Raw genomic sequence first — 16,952 nt, forward strand, 5'->3', positions numbered from 1 at the left:
GGCTCCATGAAGGAGAAATACTTAACCAGGTTGGCTGCGGAATCTGGGAACTGTAGTCCTAACATGTCTGGAAGGCAGGGGGGTGGAGAAGGCAGTATCCTGTTGACCTAGCCTGTAGGTCAGGTGTGTGTGTGTGTATGTATGTATGTATGTACACATACATACAGAGAAATACATAATGCAGTTCTGCAGGAGCATAAAAATAACCACAGGGAAGTAGGCACAGAATTAAAGTGCAATAAAATATGTATGACCAATACTGGGTAAAAATGCCAGAAATATACATGAATTATAATATTTCTGAACTTCAGGTCCCTCCTTTCCATCCAATACAGTGATTAAAGTGGCTAATGGAGGGAAATAAGCAATTTAAAGCTAGTTAAATGCATATACGCACATGTGCGCGCACACACACTCACTAAAACACTTGTAAAAACAATTGGAAAGACCTCGCTGAAGACTTTTTGATTCCTTAATTCCTTCTGGAGGTACGGAGGGCGAGGACAAAACGCTTTTCCTGGCCTAGCTTTTTCCATAGCTTGGAAGATGCTCAGGAGAGTTTTCTTCTGCTTGCCTGGCAGATGGGCTGAGGAGAGGGGCCATCTTTAAAAGGGCGTTTCTGGGAGATCTTTAGGCCCAGACCGATTCAGAATGAGAGAGGTGGTTCCTCAGATGGCTAGTTACTAAGAGGTTTAAGCTTTCCAAGGGAGAAAGGGGACGGGGCTATTCCGGAATAGAGAAGCCCAGGCTGGATTGTTTAATAGAGAAAGGATGGACTGCACAGGTGGGTAGCAGAACAAGCTTTCTTTACAGCATGTGGCGAGGCTGTGACTGCCAAAAGCTGAGTCTGCCAAGAATTCTGGGAATTGGGAACCCTAATTGTCCTGAGCAGGCTAGGCAAGAAGACTGCCCTGGGGGATCTGGTGTCCTCCCTTCTCCTCCCGCCCTTAGCATTTCCACAATTTTTATGCGTATTTTCTACTTCCTAAATCCAGAGATTCCTGTACAACATCCTTTTTTAAAAAGAAATTGGAGTATAAGATACAGGTAGTCCTTGCTTAACAACCATTCATTTAGTGATGGTTCAGACTTACGACAGTGCTGAAAAACCAACTTGCGACTGGTCCTCACACTTAGAACCCTCACAGCATCCCCGCGGTCATGTGATCACAATTTGGGCATTTGGCAACCGGTTTGCATTTGTGACTGTTGCAGCATCCCGTGATCACATGATTGCCATTTTCAACCTTCCCGGCCAGCTTCTGGCAAGCAAAATCAATGGGGAACCATGTGATTTGCCTAATGACCACCGCAAAAAAGTTGTAAAATCGGGTCGGATTTGCTTAATGACCGCTTCGCTTAGCAACCAAAATTCTAGTCCCAACTGTGGTTGTTAAGCAAGGACTACCTGTAGTTGGTACTTCTGTGACAGCTATATATTCTACCCAGTGACACACCAATAAATTAAGAGAAAGGACACTTGTTCACCCATTACTATAATAATGCATGTGAATATCCCATTTGCTATATATGAATATCATGTGCATATATCTATCCACACCGTAACTCCTACAACTAAATTGCAAATTCTTCTATAGGAAGTCCAGAAAGCCACTGTTTTATGACCCAACTTGTTGAAATCATCCCATGATGCTAGTAAGAGGTTCTTGATGGTGGCTCCGTTCCATTGTACTGTGCTGTTGCTTCGCCCGTTGTGGGTTTGAACTAGCCACCACCACGTTTTCCAGGGGAAGCAACTTCTTGGTAGCCCCCTGGGAATTTGTCAGAATTAAAAACCGGTGACTTCTTGTCTAGATTATGGAAGAAACGTACAAGATGGAGTTCATGTACAGCCCCGTGGAACATAGGCAGGTGGTCATCATCCACCACATGAGGCTGCAGGCAAAGGCCCTGCAGCTGATTGTGACTGTGCGGACGACGAGAGGGTAAGGGGGCTTCCTGGGACGTGGGGGTGCTGCATCGGTTGGCAGATAGATTAGTGGAAGGCCAACTCAGTTGCTGACTACGGCAGGTCCGTAAAACTCTGGATGCTTCGGAAAGCTTTTGATTGACTGATTATGTGCCCTCAAGTTGGTGTTGACTCGAAGCGACCAGATACATAAATAAATAGGTGGGGAAGCTACGAAAGTATTATGTCAGAAATGCTGAGGGATGGCCCTTGTCCAAGGCAGTTTTTGCCCCCAAATTGCAGATTTGATGTAGGTTCCAAAGCAGTTTACCAAAGGCCTAGCACTGAATTGATGGTTCAATAAGAGTTGGAAGGGGAACCACTTTTATACCACTTGCATTCCCAAGCCAGCTTTTCGGTAGAAGAATCTGTCTGACTTCCTGCTCTGGAAGTCACTTGTAACTGGCCAACATCAAGGTGTCTCAAATGGACTTTATATCTGACTTGCGGAGATGGCTAAATTAACTTCTTTGATTAGAGAGAAAACAATATCTACATTTAGGGCTGACTGGTAACCCCTTATAGACTTTTTGCATGAGACAGAAAAAAATACACTTGTGGTTTTGATGATCAGGAAAAAAAACCTGGGATAATAGAAGAAAGGGAGCCTTTTTTTGATAATCACAGAGTAAGAGATAATTTTGTGATTATATTTGCTGCAAAGGAAATTGGAAGCTGCTTCTTTCTATTTTTATTCTGTTTTTCTGCACTTTGGCTTTTTTCTTTCTTCTTTTTTTCTTTGCTGCTTCCATTCATTAGTGGTTTGTGTTAGGTTTTATGTCCTTCGTAAAAGTCTTAATAAAAATGGTTTTTTTAAAAAATAGAATGGACTTTATATCTTTTTACAGGGTGGAACCGCTTGGAATATGTGAGAAATTTTTGCAGGAAGTGGACTGTTTTCAAAGGTATGTACTCTTTTTTGTATCCACACATTTGTGTGAACACCCCCCAGCCCCCATTTACTAATCAAATTAGTAATTTGATCTTATTCTTGTTTTTCTTCTCGTGTGTTCCTTTTAGTCCTACGTGGATTCTTTCATTCATCCATTATTTTTAGCGGAATAGCTTTCTGTCCATCTCCTTGCGCTATCTGACTTCATATTTTCAGGTTGTTTTAATAAAAAATAGCCTTATTATGTTTATTTCCACATATGCCCCTGCTTTCTACAGACCTTCAGTGCATTGTTGGAAAACAAAAATAGCACGGTGCTGGAATCTGAGGCGTTTCCTGGAAACATGCCCATCGGTCCAGAAAAAAATGCTAATGTAATAAAGAGCTTTCCTGGTTGGCTAGAGAAGTCATAGGGGACAACACTTTCTGGTAATCGGTTTTGGGGTTATTTTTGCTTTTCTTAATGACAGCCAGGTCCCTTCTAAGTTAGCCATTTGGTACGAGCACCCAGGATATGCTCTCAAACTGAAGCCTTTTGGAATTATTAGTCATGAGGACCCTTATCTGCAGGGTGAAGCACTGCAGTCCCGGTCCAGGTTTTTCAGTGCCTCTAGTCTTCATGAGAACTAGGTCCCAAGTGTAAGAAAGCGTTGTAACTGTTGGCGCTGAGACTGTTGCTGAGAAGATGGCAGAGAAAAGTTAAAGCCCGTCTTCTGATGTGATGATGCAGTACTAGAATTGCCAATCAAAGGACAGGGCACAGGGCACCTCCTGCCAGTTTATACTCTGGTGGGAGGGGAAGCTGAGGAGAGAGATTTGGGGTGTGTGTGGAAGGAAGGGTCTGAGAAGTTTGACTCCTGAGCCAGGAAAATCTCCACTATTCAAGTCACCAGTTTACAGGTAGTCCCCAACTTATGACCATTCATTTAACAACCGCTCAAAGTTACGATGGCGCTGGAAAAAGTGACTTGCAACCAGTCCTCGCACTTACGACTATCACAGTGTTCCCGCGGTCACATGATCAAAATTCAGGTGGTTAGCAACTGGCATGTATTTACGACAGTTGCAGTGTCCTGGGGTCACGCGATCATCATTTGTGACCTTCCTAGCCGGCTCCCAACAAGCAAAATCAATGGGGAACCACATGATTCACTTAACAACCGCTGCAAAATAGGTTGTAAAATGGGTATGACTCACTTAATGACCACATTGCTTAGTGAAGGGAGTTCTGGTCCCAATTGTGGTCATAAGTCAAGGACTACCTGTAATATTTTCAGTCCCAGGGAAGGCAAGGATTGATCCTTTGTAATATTAAGGGAGCCACTTTACAACACATTTTAAGTTATTCAATGAAAGTTAATTCAATTCCTTGTTGACATGTTAAAGAAGCATGGGCTCTCTTCTGTATCTTCCCTTTGTTCCACCAAGTCATGTTCCCTTTGGTAAGATTAAAAAACTAGAGGAGCAAAACAAAAGAATTTCCAAAGCAGGAAAGGGTTCAGTGGTGAGAACAAAACCAGTAGTTCCATTCAAGAGCCCCCTGGGTTCATGAGATTAAGCTTTAATTTTGACAAGTAAAAGGGTAATATGAAAAGGACACAGACAACAAAGAGGGTGCGTGACAGCTTGTAATTTTTTAAGGGTTATCAACTGTATATTCTCTGGTCCGTGAAGGGACTTAGGAGGTTATATTTACAGTATTGCCTTATATAAACAAACCAGGATCCTTCCACATTCAGAATTCCCTCTGCATTTTGTGAAGAAGTTCCTGCATTCATATATAACCGTCACATTAAAATGATTTCCCAGGTATCTGTGGCTGCTTTGAACTGATGGTTCTTCGTAAGCTTCGTCCTAGGACATAACTGGGAGAACTAGTGCAGAGCATGGCTATGCTGGGATGTCTCATGCGAAGGTGCCCCGATTTCTCTCCCTTCCCCATTTATGCTTAAAAGAGAGGCAGTTTGTGAATCCCGACGGCGGTAAGTACATTGGCTTGACTCTGTTCTCTTATTCTTTCACAGATGTTTCATTTCCGAGCTCCCTCATATGCAAGGCAGCTTTGTGGATAAGCTTCTCGACCTGATGCCCAGGTTGGTCACTTCCAAGCCTTTGGAAGTAGTCAAGATCCTCCGGGTGACCTTGCGACAGAGTAACTTCCTTCGCCTCCCGCTGCCAGAGAAGGTGCGATATTCTGGAGCTCTGGGCCGTGCTGATGGCCCAGCTGCTTTGACCACTGGGGCTGTGCCTTAGGATCAAGCATGCTAGCCATTGCTTGATGTGCTCCAGCACTTTGCCATTCATAATCGTTCTCCTTTGCTCAGTTTGAGGTCCGTTGCAGCCTACCATTCAGAGCTCCAGCAAAACATGCAGCTGATTTAGTATGCCGGCCTACCTGTCATGCCATTGGCTTCCTCTTTGCTGCCCCCAGTTCTTGTTCTTTCCCACAGATGGTAACCACCCTCCACCCACTGAACACCATTGGTCCTCATTGTGGGTTTGGTTGGCCTCCTGCCTTTCACCCCACAAAAGGTGGTTTTCAAGTTTTGCAAACTTGGAGGTTAAGAATACTAGCCTGGCGCTGCGGGTTAAACCGCTGAGCTGCTGAGCTTGCCGATCGGAAGGTCGGCGGTTTGAATCCGCGTGACGGGGTGAGCTCCCATTGCTAGTCCCAGCTCCTGCCAACCTAGCAGTTCGAAAACATGCAAATGTGAGTAGATTAATAGGTACTGCTTCGGTGGGCAGGTAATGGCGTTCTGTTTAGTCATGCCAGCCACACGACCACGGAAGTGTCTACAGACAAACGCCGGCTCTTCGGCTTTGAAACAGAGATGAACGCCGCCCCCTAGAGTCGGACATGACTGGACTTGATGTCAAGGGAAACCTTTACCTTTACTTTTACCTTTACCTTGGAGCAAACATCAGTCTGATCAGTTCCCTAACGCCTCTGGGAATTAAAAAAAAAAAATGTATTGTTCTCTACATCGCTGCCATGTTCATTCATTTGGATTTCTGAGCAGGAACATATTTTTAACGTACTCTGCAACTTCTCCCCTGTTTTGATTGCTTCTGCTCCATTGGAACAACTGTATCCTGTAATTGCTGTATTCCACTTAAGGGAATTATCCTACTAGATCTCCATTATACCTATTAAATTGTATTTGTCCATTTATATTAAGAGCACATAATCAGCACATGTTTTTCTCTCATGTTCTAAGCATTAGTGTGTAGACAACAAATGTCATGAACCTTATGAGCCCATGTTCTTTTTGAGTTTTCACCGAGCGGTTTAAGAGGCATCATTTCATTGACATTCCATTTTCTACAGTACGCAAGTGTGTATCTGAGATCTTTCTTTCAGGGTTTTCATTTTCATTCACCTAGTCAAGCCACCCTAGTCACGTTCACCGGTCTTTGGCCATGCACATTTACAGGTAGTGCTCAACTTACAACCATTTGGTTAACAGCGGTCCAAGGTTACGACAGCCTTGAAATGGGTGCTTTACAGCCCATACAGCACTTCCGAGTATCGCAAAATGTCACACACACACACACAGTCACATAGTCACATTTCAGGTGCTTGGCAACCAACTCGCATTTACGACCAGTTGCGGCGTCCTGCAATCACATGATCACATTTTGTGACATTTTTTACCATTTTCTGGCAAAAACGCCCATAGGGGAACCTGGATTCTCTTTAACAACCCTGGTGATTCACTTAATGACCCATGATTCACTTAACAGTGATAGAATTGGGTCCAGTCATGTGGTGACTCAACTTACGACTGCAACGACCTTATGATGGAAATTCCAGTCCCAATTGTGATTGTAAGTTGAGGACTACCTGTATAGTGTCCTTGTGCAGTATAACATACCTTGTGGCAGGAGTTCATTTTCTATATAACAAAAAACAAATTCTCCCATCATTCCTTTGCAGTCTCCTCCTTTCCATTTCAAGTCCTCTTTGATGGATTGGAAAGATGGACAAGAATGCCACTTGTTTATTCGTTCAGTCGCTTCCGACTCTTCGTGACTTCATGGACCTGCCCACGCCAGAGCTTCCTGTCGGTCGTCAACACCCCCAGCTCCCCCAGGGACGGGTCCGTCACCTCTAGAATCTCATCCATCCACCTTGCCCTTGGTCGGCCCCTCTTCCTTTTGCCCTCCACTCTCCCTAGCATCAGCATCTTCTCCAGGGTGTCCTGTCTTCTCACTATGTGGCCAAAGTATTTCAGTTTTGCCTTTAAGATCATTCCCTCCAGTGAGCAGTCTGGCTTTATTTCCTGGAGGATGGACTGGTTTGACCTTCTTGCAGTCCAAGGCACTCTCAGGATTTTCCTCCAACACCACAGTTCAAAAGCATCGATCTTCCTTCGCTCAGCCTTCCTTATGGTCCAGCTCTCGCACCCATATGTTACTACGGGGAACACCATTGCTTTAACTATGCGGACCTTTGTTGTCAGTGTGATGTCTCTGCTCTTAACTGTTTTATCGAGATTTGTCATTGCTCTTCTCCCAAGGATTAAGCGTCTTCTGATTTCCTGACTGCAGTCAGCATCTGCAGTAATCTTCGCACCTAGGAATACAAAGCCACTTACACCCCCAGATTCTTGAACTTCCTTCCTGATTTTGAAAGGTGTGGAGACTGCATCATAGGAGACCTACTCTAGACTTACAATGATTGGGGGTTGCCATTTTCTGCAACCTTTCCAGCTCTGCAGTTTGGTTGGGTGCAACGGCTGTGACTCTACAAAGCTTGCCAAGGGCTGCTGCAACGTAAGCTTGTATGAAGGTGTTTTGGAGTTAGCCGTTTTTCCCTCCTCTTGTCTAGTTCTGCTTCCATCCATCCTAGATAATTCCCCCCCCAGATATTGCAGGTCGTCTCTTGCTCCTACTACAGATTAGATCTGGCCAAATACAACCCCATGTCAAGACTGAAAGACAGAATTGTAAGGAGTTGTTTTGTCACAAGAAGTGTAGGCTGACTTGCCCCATTCCTTCCCCAGATCCACCGAGCAACTGCCACCATTATTGAACCAACTGGAGAATCAGACAATCCCCTGCGCTTCACGTCAGGATTAGTTGTTGCCTTGGATGTGGATGCCACTCTGGAGCACGTGCAAGACCCGCAAAACACAGTGAAAGTGCAGGTAATGGGGCTTGGGACACGAAGGCCACCTTGCTTGTTAGAACGAAGGTTCATCGTCCCACCGTTTTATCTCCAGTTCTTGGTTGGCCAAGTGGCATTGGGTATGAAGATGGTGGCCAGACAGTGGCGAGACAGAGGAGATGGGCATCTTCCCGTTTTCTCCCAGTATCTGGTACTGAGGAGCATCCTCTGAATGTAGGTTGTTCCCTGACCGGCACAAATGCGTTAGAAGGGTAGGATATAAATGTTTGTTTAAAATTAATGAAGGTTACTTGCCTTCATTAACTACAGGTTCATGTAGATTTTATTCGTCTAATAACCTATTGAATATATACAAACTAACTTGGCCTTGCTGGATGAGGCAAAGGGCCATCTTAGTCCAGCACTTTGTTTTCACAGCGGCCAACTGTCTATGGGCTGCTTGCAAGCAGAAGATGGAGCCGTATCCTTTGGCCCTCATTGTTCCCCTCTGACTGGTTTTGGGACGGATGTTACATCCAGCCTGGAAGTAACATGGAGCCGTCAAGACCCAGCGTCCTTAATAGCCCTGTCCTCCATGAATTCATCCCTTGTGAAAGCCATTTAAATTAGTGACCATCACCACCTTAAGAACCTGATCACAGATCTGCTGGAGCAGGCCAAGACTTGTGTTGGTCTAGCCGTTTGCTGCTCACAGCAGCCAGCCTGATGTCTGGGCTGCTCAAAAGCAGGAGATGGAGGTGTGCTCCTCTCCCACCATTTTTCTCTGCAGTTGATATTTGGAAGCATAAATTCTCCCAACCCAGAGGTAACACTGCGTCTTCTAGACTAGAGCCCTCAGTAGACCTGTCCTCCATGAATTTATCCTGTCCCCTTTGAAAGCCATCCAAGTAGTGGTCCTCATCGCATCTCAGGGTAATGAATCCTGCAAATTAATGATGTGCTTTATGATGAAGGACTTCCTTTTGTCTGTGGTGATCATTGCCATATCCTAGAGCCATGAATTTATATGGGGCACACTTTTCACCTGCTTCACATTGACCATCAAGTATAATTGTCCGTACTTTCATATATTGAGATAAAGTGCAGCTTTTGTCTTTGTGTCAGCTTGGAAGTCCCTAATTATGTTTACTTGGACATCCCAAGACACTTGGCCAAACCTGAAGCTCCTAATAGCTACTTTTAAAACTCTTGTATGTCCTAAATTATCCCCTTTATGTGATACTATAGATTACGGAGCACCTTCTTGTTGCAGCTTCCATAGTGAGATATCAAGTAAACCTTCCAGGCTAGCATGCTGAGTTTGATAGCATGATTGAAATCCCCCATGCTGGCTGGGGCATTCTGGGAGTTCAAGTCCACACATCTGAAACTTGCCGAGGTTGAGAAACCCTGCCATAGACCATCTATGATAATGTGATACTGTAGATTACGGAGCACCTTCTTGTTGCAGATTCCACAGTGAGGTACCAAGTAAACCTTCCAGGCTAGCGTGCAGAGTTTAGCAAAAGGAAGCCTTGGCACTCCAGCACAAGGGCTGCTCTCACCAGAATAAATTAAAAACAGCAGAAAGGAGCACCAACTATCTGAAAATTCTCATGTGAAATCTTGCAGGCTTTCACCAGGTTTTCTGGAAGGAGGATGCTGGAGAGAAAGGTCTGAAAATAGAAGAGAAGGGGTTGCTGTGGAGTAGCTCAGGGTTGAACTGTGGAGTTCTTGGTGCTCTCTGAGCTTGGCTGTTGGCTTGCAGACATTTCATTGCCAGGCTAGGCAACGTCCTCAGTGCGAAGAGGGAGTGGGCCCTGCTCTCTGTTTACATACCGTGGCTTGCCCTGCCAGTGTTGGTGGGGGTGTTGTTCTCTCCTTAGGAGTTCCTTGATTGGGCTGTTGTTTACCACCTAATGTATGAATGGTATGTAAACATTGTTTACCTCTATGTGTCTGTTGATGGCCGACTTGTCTGAGTGCCAAGCTTCCAGGAATTCCCTAGTGATTTTGGATTTGGCTTGGTCTAGGATGCTCACCATTTCCCAGTTGAAGGTCTGGAATGTTGCTGATTGTGGCTTAACATCCACTGTATTGAAATCTCTTCCTGTTTGCTGAATTGAGGCCTAAATGTCTTGCAGCACTTGCTCCCTTTGAATTATAATGAGGCTGCACAGGCTTTTTTTTCCTTTTTTTTTAGGAGAGGGTGCTCCATAAAGCGGGGTGTCACAATGGCAAAGACCGTCTTCTTGGTTGAGCCTGAAAAAAAGTCAGTGGGATGTGGGACTTGCAGGAGTCGCTTAATTGATTATTACAGGGTTGAGAAAAGGCAGTCCCTCAGGGCCTCTGTTTTTTCCTAGATCCTGTATCCTGATGGTCAGTCGCAGGTGATCCATCCGAAACCAGCAGATTTTAGAAATCCGGGTCCAGGAAGGCACCGATTAATTACTCAGGTTTACCTTTCACATACTGCCTGGACAGGTATGGAAGACTTGGCTTCAGAGCATCTTTTGCTTCGCCATGGAAATTCTGCATAACGTAGATTTCATTTGGGTCATTCTCAGGGTTCGAAAGAATTACGTGATTTCTCTGGTGACAGAAAGAAGGGGAAGGTGGTCCCAGACAGTGCATTAGGTGAATATTCCCAATTGTACAGGATATATTGCTAAACTTCAGGAAAGTTTCAGAAGTTAAGCACTGGAGAAAATCGTTAATATATTTCATACTCCACAAGCTCTTTATAAGAGACTCAGCGGAGCAAAAGACAAGTGCTTGTTAAAATGAACAAATAAAAACCAAACTAAGATAATTTCAATTACTGGAATAAATGTCTTGTTTGCTGGTGAGTTTATAGGGATTTATAATTTCTTGTTCCACTAAAAAAATGGTTTGTAACCTTGAGAAACAAGTCTTCCTTTAAGAGACAGAGTCTATTACAGCAAATAATAACAAAAAAAATGGATCTGGGAATTCAGATGTGTTAAATTAAGCATTTTTGTCCCCACTTTTTTATTTTCCTTTTTTTTTAGACCCCAAATCTTACAGGGGTTCACCAATATCCTACTCCCGGGCCTGGAAGAATAACCAGGTTTTTAGTACCTACTAGAACATGTAAGGGTGGGAACCACCTGGATTTCTGGGGGGATACCATTCCAGGGGGCAGGCACAGTGATAGAGAAGGCGTGCATCCAAGGTCCCCCAGATAACATTGTTTAATTGAAGGAACTGAATCACACCCACTCTGCCAAATCCTATTAGATGGGCATAAATTATTGGAGATAGGCAACCAGACTGTCATGAGTAAGGATGGCAAGCAGGGGGCTCCCACCCAGACTGTCAAGCGCATGCGTAGCACTGAGGAACTGTTCAGCCATTCAAAGAGACACAGATCGGGACCGCCTTAACCTTTGGGGTTTATATGGCTGGGTTTTTCCCACGCTTCCTCAGTTTGTTAGGATTCTTGTTAAGTACTAGTAATAAATATTAGAGACCAAGTCATTGTCTCAGTGTGTTTCCTGGTAGTCAGGACATAGACTCAGTGCCACGAAAGGCCTTAAATGTAGACCAATATAGATAACCAGCATCTTGAATGGCACCTGTAAGCCAACTGGCAACCAGTGCTGCTTGGACAACAGTGGTGTCACTTGGGCATACCAAGGCATGCCCGACATTGCTCATTCTGGACCAGTTGTAGCTTCTGAGTGGTCTTCAAGGGCAGCCCCAGGTAGAGTGCATTGCAGTAGTCCATGACTAGGGCATGAGTGACTGTCTGAAGCAGTGTTTCTCAACCTTGTCAACTTTAAGATGGGTGGACTTCAACTCCCAGAATTCCCCAGCCAGCAGTTGAATCCACCCATCTTAAAGTTGACAAGGTTGAGAAACACTGGTCTGAAGGATCCCGTGAGCCTTGTCAAAATAAAATCTCTCTCTGGCTTTTTGCTCTTTCTGAATGCAACCACCATTCTTGCAAATCGCATCTGTAGCTTGCATGTGCGAATATGAAGCTGGCTGGTGCGAGGTACAGATTTTGGAGTTCTGGTGTTGTTGCTATGTTTGTTAGATGCCCTTTTCTACCCCCTTTTTTTTTCTCTGCCCCAGAGCCTTGTCAAGTTGAACTTCGTCTGTTACTGGCATACAGCTCGGATAGAAACAAAGCCTCTGTGGGCCTCTCGCGATCCACCTGGGGAGACGGCATGGAGCTTCTTCCTCCATCCGAGGGCAGCATCGAAGGGACTCTGCTGTTCAGCAAATCCGTCAAAGTTTATATTATGCCCAAGCCTGCCAGACGGTGAAGTCTTCGTTGCCAGATAATTTTACTTCTGGGAAGAGACTTAAGGCAGTTTCAGCAGCTGAACAGGACTTCCACAAAGACGACTGAAGTGCATCTGTGGGGTGAGAGAGGACCCATTGGCTTCCATTTTAAAATTGCGCTCTCTTCTCTGCTTACAGAACTGTTTGAAAGGAAAGTAGTAAAAGAAGTTGTTACTCAGACTTTGCTACAGTCATTTACTCCAGTGCTTGGCAACCTCCATATATGCAAAAGACTTTGGTCCATCTTGCCTAACCAAGAGTTCTGCAGTTGGGCATTTCCAACATGTCTGGAGGGGTGTCTGGTTGGGCAAATCTGATCTTCGTCCCTCTGCTTTGGCCTTTCTTTAAACTTTTAGGATGCTGGGCAGTATTTCTTTTAACCACTTTTCACACTTCAGTGACATGATGAGACAAAATCATCAAGCCCAGTATCTGGGGTTGATTTGTCTCCGGCATCTAGACTGAACTTGGAATGTACATTTCCTCTTGGTTGGTTATATGGTGCCTGTTGAATAAAGGAGAAGACAAGTTGTGTGTGATCTGTTGAAAAGAGACAGAAACTTCTTGCCTGCAAAGATGCTTTCATCTGAGCTCCTTGTTGTTTGGTTTCATGCAAAGAACTTGGTAGCCAGTAATTTAATTAAATTTTTTCCAGATTTATTAAAATAATAACCATGCCTCCTCTGGTGACATTATACTGTAAGTCATTTCCCCTGACTGAACTCTTAAGTTCTGGTTAATATGGATGGATGGATGGATGGATGGATGGATGGAAGGAAGGAAGGAAGGAAGGAAGGAAGGAAGGAAGGAAGGAAGGAAGGAATAGGGTGCAAGTTAGTAGATAGGTTGTACTTCTAGTTGTAGAGATTGGCCTCAGCTTCTAAAGGCAGAAATAAAATTTCCCCATTGTACCCTTCAGAGCAGGCTGCCACTCCTACAGTGTAGCTGAAACCTCCCTGCTGCTCAATTTCTTTTGTGCTTTGCATCTCCTTAGTTGCAGCTGGACTATGATCTTACAGCTCTGAGCCACTGACTTGGTGGTCCATAGGAAGGAAAGGCCTGGTTTGTTAATGTTTTTCCTCAAAGAGCTGCTATTTCTGCTGTCCTTCCATAACAGCCTTAAATTGAATTTGAGAAAAGGCCTTTCTTAGAAACAAGTTGTGTGATTGAGCAAGCCAAATGCATCCTGCCTGAGCCTCTCTTTTTGCAGTCTGCACCAGAATTACAAAAAGAATGGAAAAACATCTGGAAAGCCATAGCATGGTGTTGATGCGCTGAGGTTCTGCAGGCTGTGATTTCAAAACCTTGAAATACAAAGAGTTGGGAATGTGCTCCTTCCCACCAAACATTAGCATGTGGATCTGCTTATACATTCTGGATGCTAGCAAAGAAATGCTTTGGGGTGCAATGTACAGGTAGTCCTCACTTAACGACCACAATCGGGACTGGAATTTCAATTGCTCAGCGAAGAGGTCATTAAGTGAATCTGACCCGATTTTATGACCTTTTTGCGGTGGTCATTAAGTGAATCACTGCGTGTGTTAAGCAAACCAAGTGGTTGTTAAGCGAATCACACAGTTCCCCATTGATTTTGCTTGCCAGAAGCTGGCTGGGAAGATCGAAAATAGCAATCATGTGAGCAACGGATGCTGTGACAATCCGTTGCCGGATGCTGTGAACCGGTTGCCAAGCGCCCCAATTGTGATCATGTGACCGCAGGGTGTTGCGACAGTTGTGAGGACAAGTCATAAATCAGTTTTTCCAGCACCATTGTAAGTCCGAACCATCACTGAATGAATGGTTGTTAAGTGAGGACTACCTGTAGGTGATAGCCAGATACTCATTCATTCACTCACTCACTCACTCACTCTGTTTGCATGTAGATGGAGGGAGGGAGCGAGGGAGGGAAGGAAGGAAGGAAAGAAGGAAGGAAGGAAGGAAGGTATAGGGTGGAAGTTTAAACATATTTAGTAGATAGGTTGTACTAGTTTGCTGCAGCCCAGTGCAACTTACAGCCAGTTAAAATGTCCACAGTAAACAATTAAAATTGAAATGGTAAACAATATGGAATTATTAATTAATTAAAAAGACAAGCAAAATACAAGACAAAAGTGGAACACAACGGTTAAATTGAACTTTAAAAATAGCACCAGTTAACAAGTCTCCAAATGCTCTAGAGAAGAGTTTCATCTTAAGCAGGTTCTGGAACTCTAAGAGAGCAGGTGCGAGTCTTAATTCCATTTGAAATGGAGTCAACAGGCCAGTGGATGTCCTGTGGCAGTTCCTCTCATTTCCCACGGAGGAGGCCAAAGACTCGGGTGCAGCTCCTGATTCTTTGGGTAAGATTTCTTCTGTGCCTCTATTGGTGCCCCACCACATGGTCTTAAGCAGCTTGGCAGAGGATGGCACCAACTTCCTCAGCCTGGGACTCAGAAGTAGCTCTGCTCTCAGTGACACGTGCCAGAACGCCTCTGGTATTGTCTGGTACAGTGATGGTCTCTCATGCTGCTGGTTGCAGTTGGAACAAAGTCGCCCAACTTGGTATGTTTGGCCTGACGGCTTCAAGAGGCTTGTCAGCTCTTAGGAGAGAGCCATGCCTTGTGGTACCCCTCAGCATTTTTAAGATTCTCGTACACAAGAAAGATCTAGTGGGAAGCTGACGGAATATCAAGGTTCAAAATCCCATCTACAGGGGGCAGCAGGTGATGGGGGTTTCTTCACCCGCTCAGCTGAAGACCACCAACCATCTGATGTTTCCCCTCCCTAATTGACTGCTATTTAAGCTGGTCATTGTTAGAATCAGGGCCTCACTTTATTGCTTTCCCCTTCCTACCCCATTCCTTCCCACCCACCCCTTTTTTAAAAAACATTGTCTCTCTTAGATTATTCCATGCTGGCAGGGATTTCCAGCGCTTAATACATAAATGACGATGGCAGGCCGGAGAGTCTTGACCAAAAGACCCCTGTCTACAAAGAATGCTCAGATAAGTTGTCTTTTTTAAAAAAACCATTATGATGACATAAAGGGGATAATACGATAATAAGGTTGGAAAGGACCTTGGAGGTTTGCAAGAGTGATGTCAGCCTTGTTGGCTAAACCAGATAGGAATAACAACCAGATGAGCTTAATCCACTTTATTGTAAAGCTACATTGACAGGATCTTCTTGACTGTCTTGATTTTACAAGACGTCTTGTAAAAACCTTGTGCACAGGGGCATGACATAATCTCTCTCTCTCTCCTCCTGAAAGCTTAACCAAAGTTGTTCTGTAAATTCTATTTTGACTGTTTTATTTCAGTCCCTGTGAATGATCAAGTGGAGGTGTCCTGTTACCATGAAATTGCCTGGGCTGAACAATTCTGCCCTGTCTTCAGCCACTCAAAGACAGCCATCATGTCCCCCTGCAGTCTTCTGCTGGCTGAACATACCCCAATATTTCCATCTCTCCCTCTTAAGCCTTTTCTTCCCGGCCTTTTCTATCTTGATTGCTCTCCTCTGGACACGATCCAGTTTGTCAATGTCCTTCCTAAAATGCAGTGCCCAGAATTGGGTGCAATATTCCAGGCGTGGTCTGGTTGATGCGGAAGAGAGAAGACTTCTTGCACCCTGTGCCGTGTATTTGTGGAAAGGCATGAATGCTGTGGGATGGCATAGATGAAACCTGCTTGAAGCAGGTCACAGAGGTAGAAGGTTTAAGAACATAAGCTGTGCTCCAGCAGTCTGTTTTCCCAATGGCTAAGCAACTGCGCAAGGAAGCCCATGAGACTCCCAGCAGATGGCCTTCAGGGGCAGCCCCACTACCATCAAGGCTAAGAGCCAATAATCCCCATGGCTATCGATGGGAATCAGTGCCCGTGTTCTGAATGATTTTAGTTTACGTAACAGGCGGGAAGATTCCAAAACAGATCTGTAAGCCTCAACAAGGGACGGTTTTCAAACAAGACACGATTCCCCAGCAAACTGGATGAAATGCCTTCCCCACTTCCATAGGCTGCTTCCCACATTTAATTATTACTAAAATGGGAGTCTACTATAGATTCACTAAGAAAACAGACCGTATTTCCCTTTCAGCCAATTTTCTTTTGGGATGGGGGAGGGTTCTCTTAAATCTAGACATTGTTCGCATTTGGGTACTGTCAGGGCTTCAGGAACAGAGAAGGTGGGCATGGGAGGAACAGGCATCCCCGCTCCCCAAATGCCAGCAGAGCATCTTTTCTGGAATCAGGATGTCCGCAGGTCACGGAATCCCTAGTGGGAACCTCTTGCTGTGTTGTTTACTCCAAGATGGCATTCCAGGGAGACTGCAATCTGGTCAGTAAATGCCAACTTCCATCTTCTCATTCACCAAATTAGTATTTTGGAGTTTGGGTGTAATGGGATGTGAGAAAGACCTTGAAAGATGGGGCAAAGAGATGTTGCGAAGGGAACAGTCAGATATAGCCCACAGCTGCATAATGGGTGGAGAAAGAGGCTCAGAAGGGACCCGCCCTAGTTTCTCAGGCTGTAAAGGAGACGGTGGGAGAATTGTACTTTTGGACTTGCAAGATTCTGTTAATGAAGCCTTACAGTAAAGTAGAATTAGCTCATCTGGGCACGTTTCCTGTCTGGTGTACCTGGGAAGGCTGACATTGGGGGAGAAGTGGGTGCAAGAACTGGGACTTCCGCTT

At 44.7% G+C, this 16,952-nt stretch overlaps 1 protein-coding gene across 1 annotated transcript in view; it reads left to right on the forward strand.

Annotated features, from left to right (window-relative positions):
* Positions 1 to 12,875, forward strand: part of INTS4 (integrator complex subunit 4) — a 38,827-nt gene extending 25,952 nt beyond the window's left edge. The window contains exons 18-23 of the mRNA XM_063305946.1: positions 1,816 to 1,946; positions 2,818 to 2,874; positions 4,886 to 5,045; positions 7,868 to 8,011; positions 10,335 to 10,455; positions 12,073 to 12,875. Coding sequence (XP_063162016.1) covers positions 1,816 to 1,946; positions 2,818 to 2,874; positions 4,886 to 5,045; positions 7,868 to 8,011; positions 10,335 to 10,455; positions 12,073 to 12,266 — 807 coding nt within the window. The 3' untranslated portion in view covers positions 12,267 to 12,875. The remainder of the gene's footprint in view (positions 1 to 1,815; positions 1,947 to 2,817; positions 2,875 to 4,885; positions 5,046 to 7,867; positions 8,012 to 10,334; positions 10,456 to 12,072) is intronic.
* The last annotated feature ends 4,077 nt before the right edge of the window (positions 12,876 to 16,952 follow it).

Source organism: Candoia aspera, chromosome 5 (assembly GCF_035149785.1).
Source record: "Candoia aspera isolate rCanAsp1 chromosome 5, rCanAsp1.hap2, whole genome shotgun sequence".
NCBI classification, from domain to species: domain Eukaryota; kingdom Metazoa; phylum Chordata; class Lepidosauria; order Squamata; family Boidae; genus Candoia; species Candoia aspera.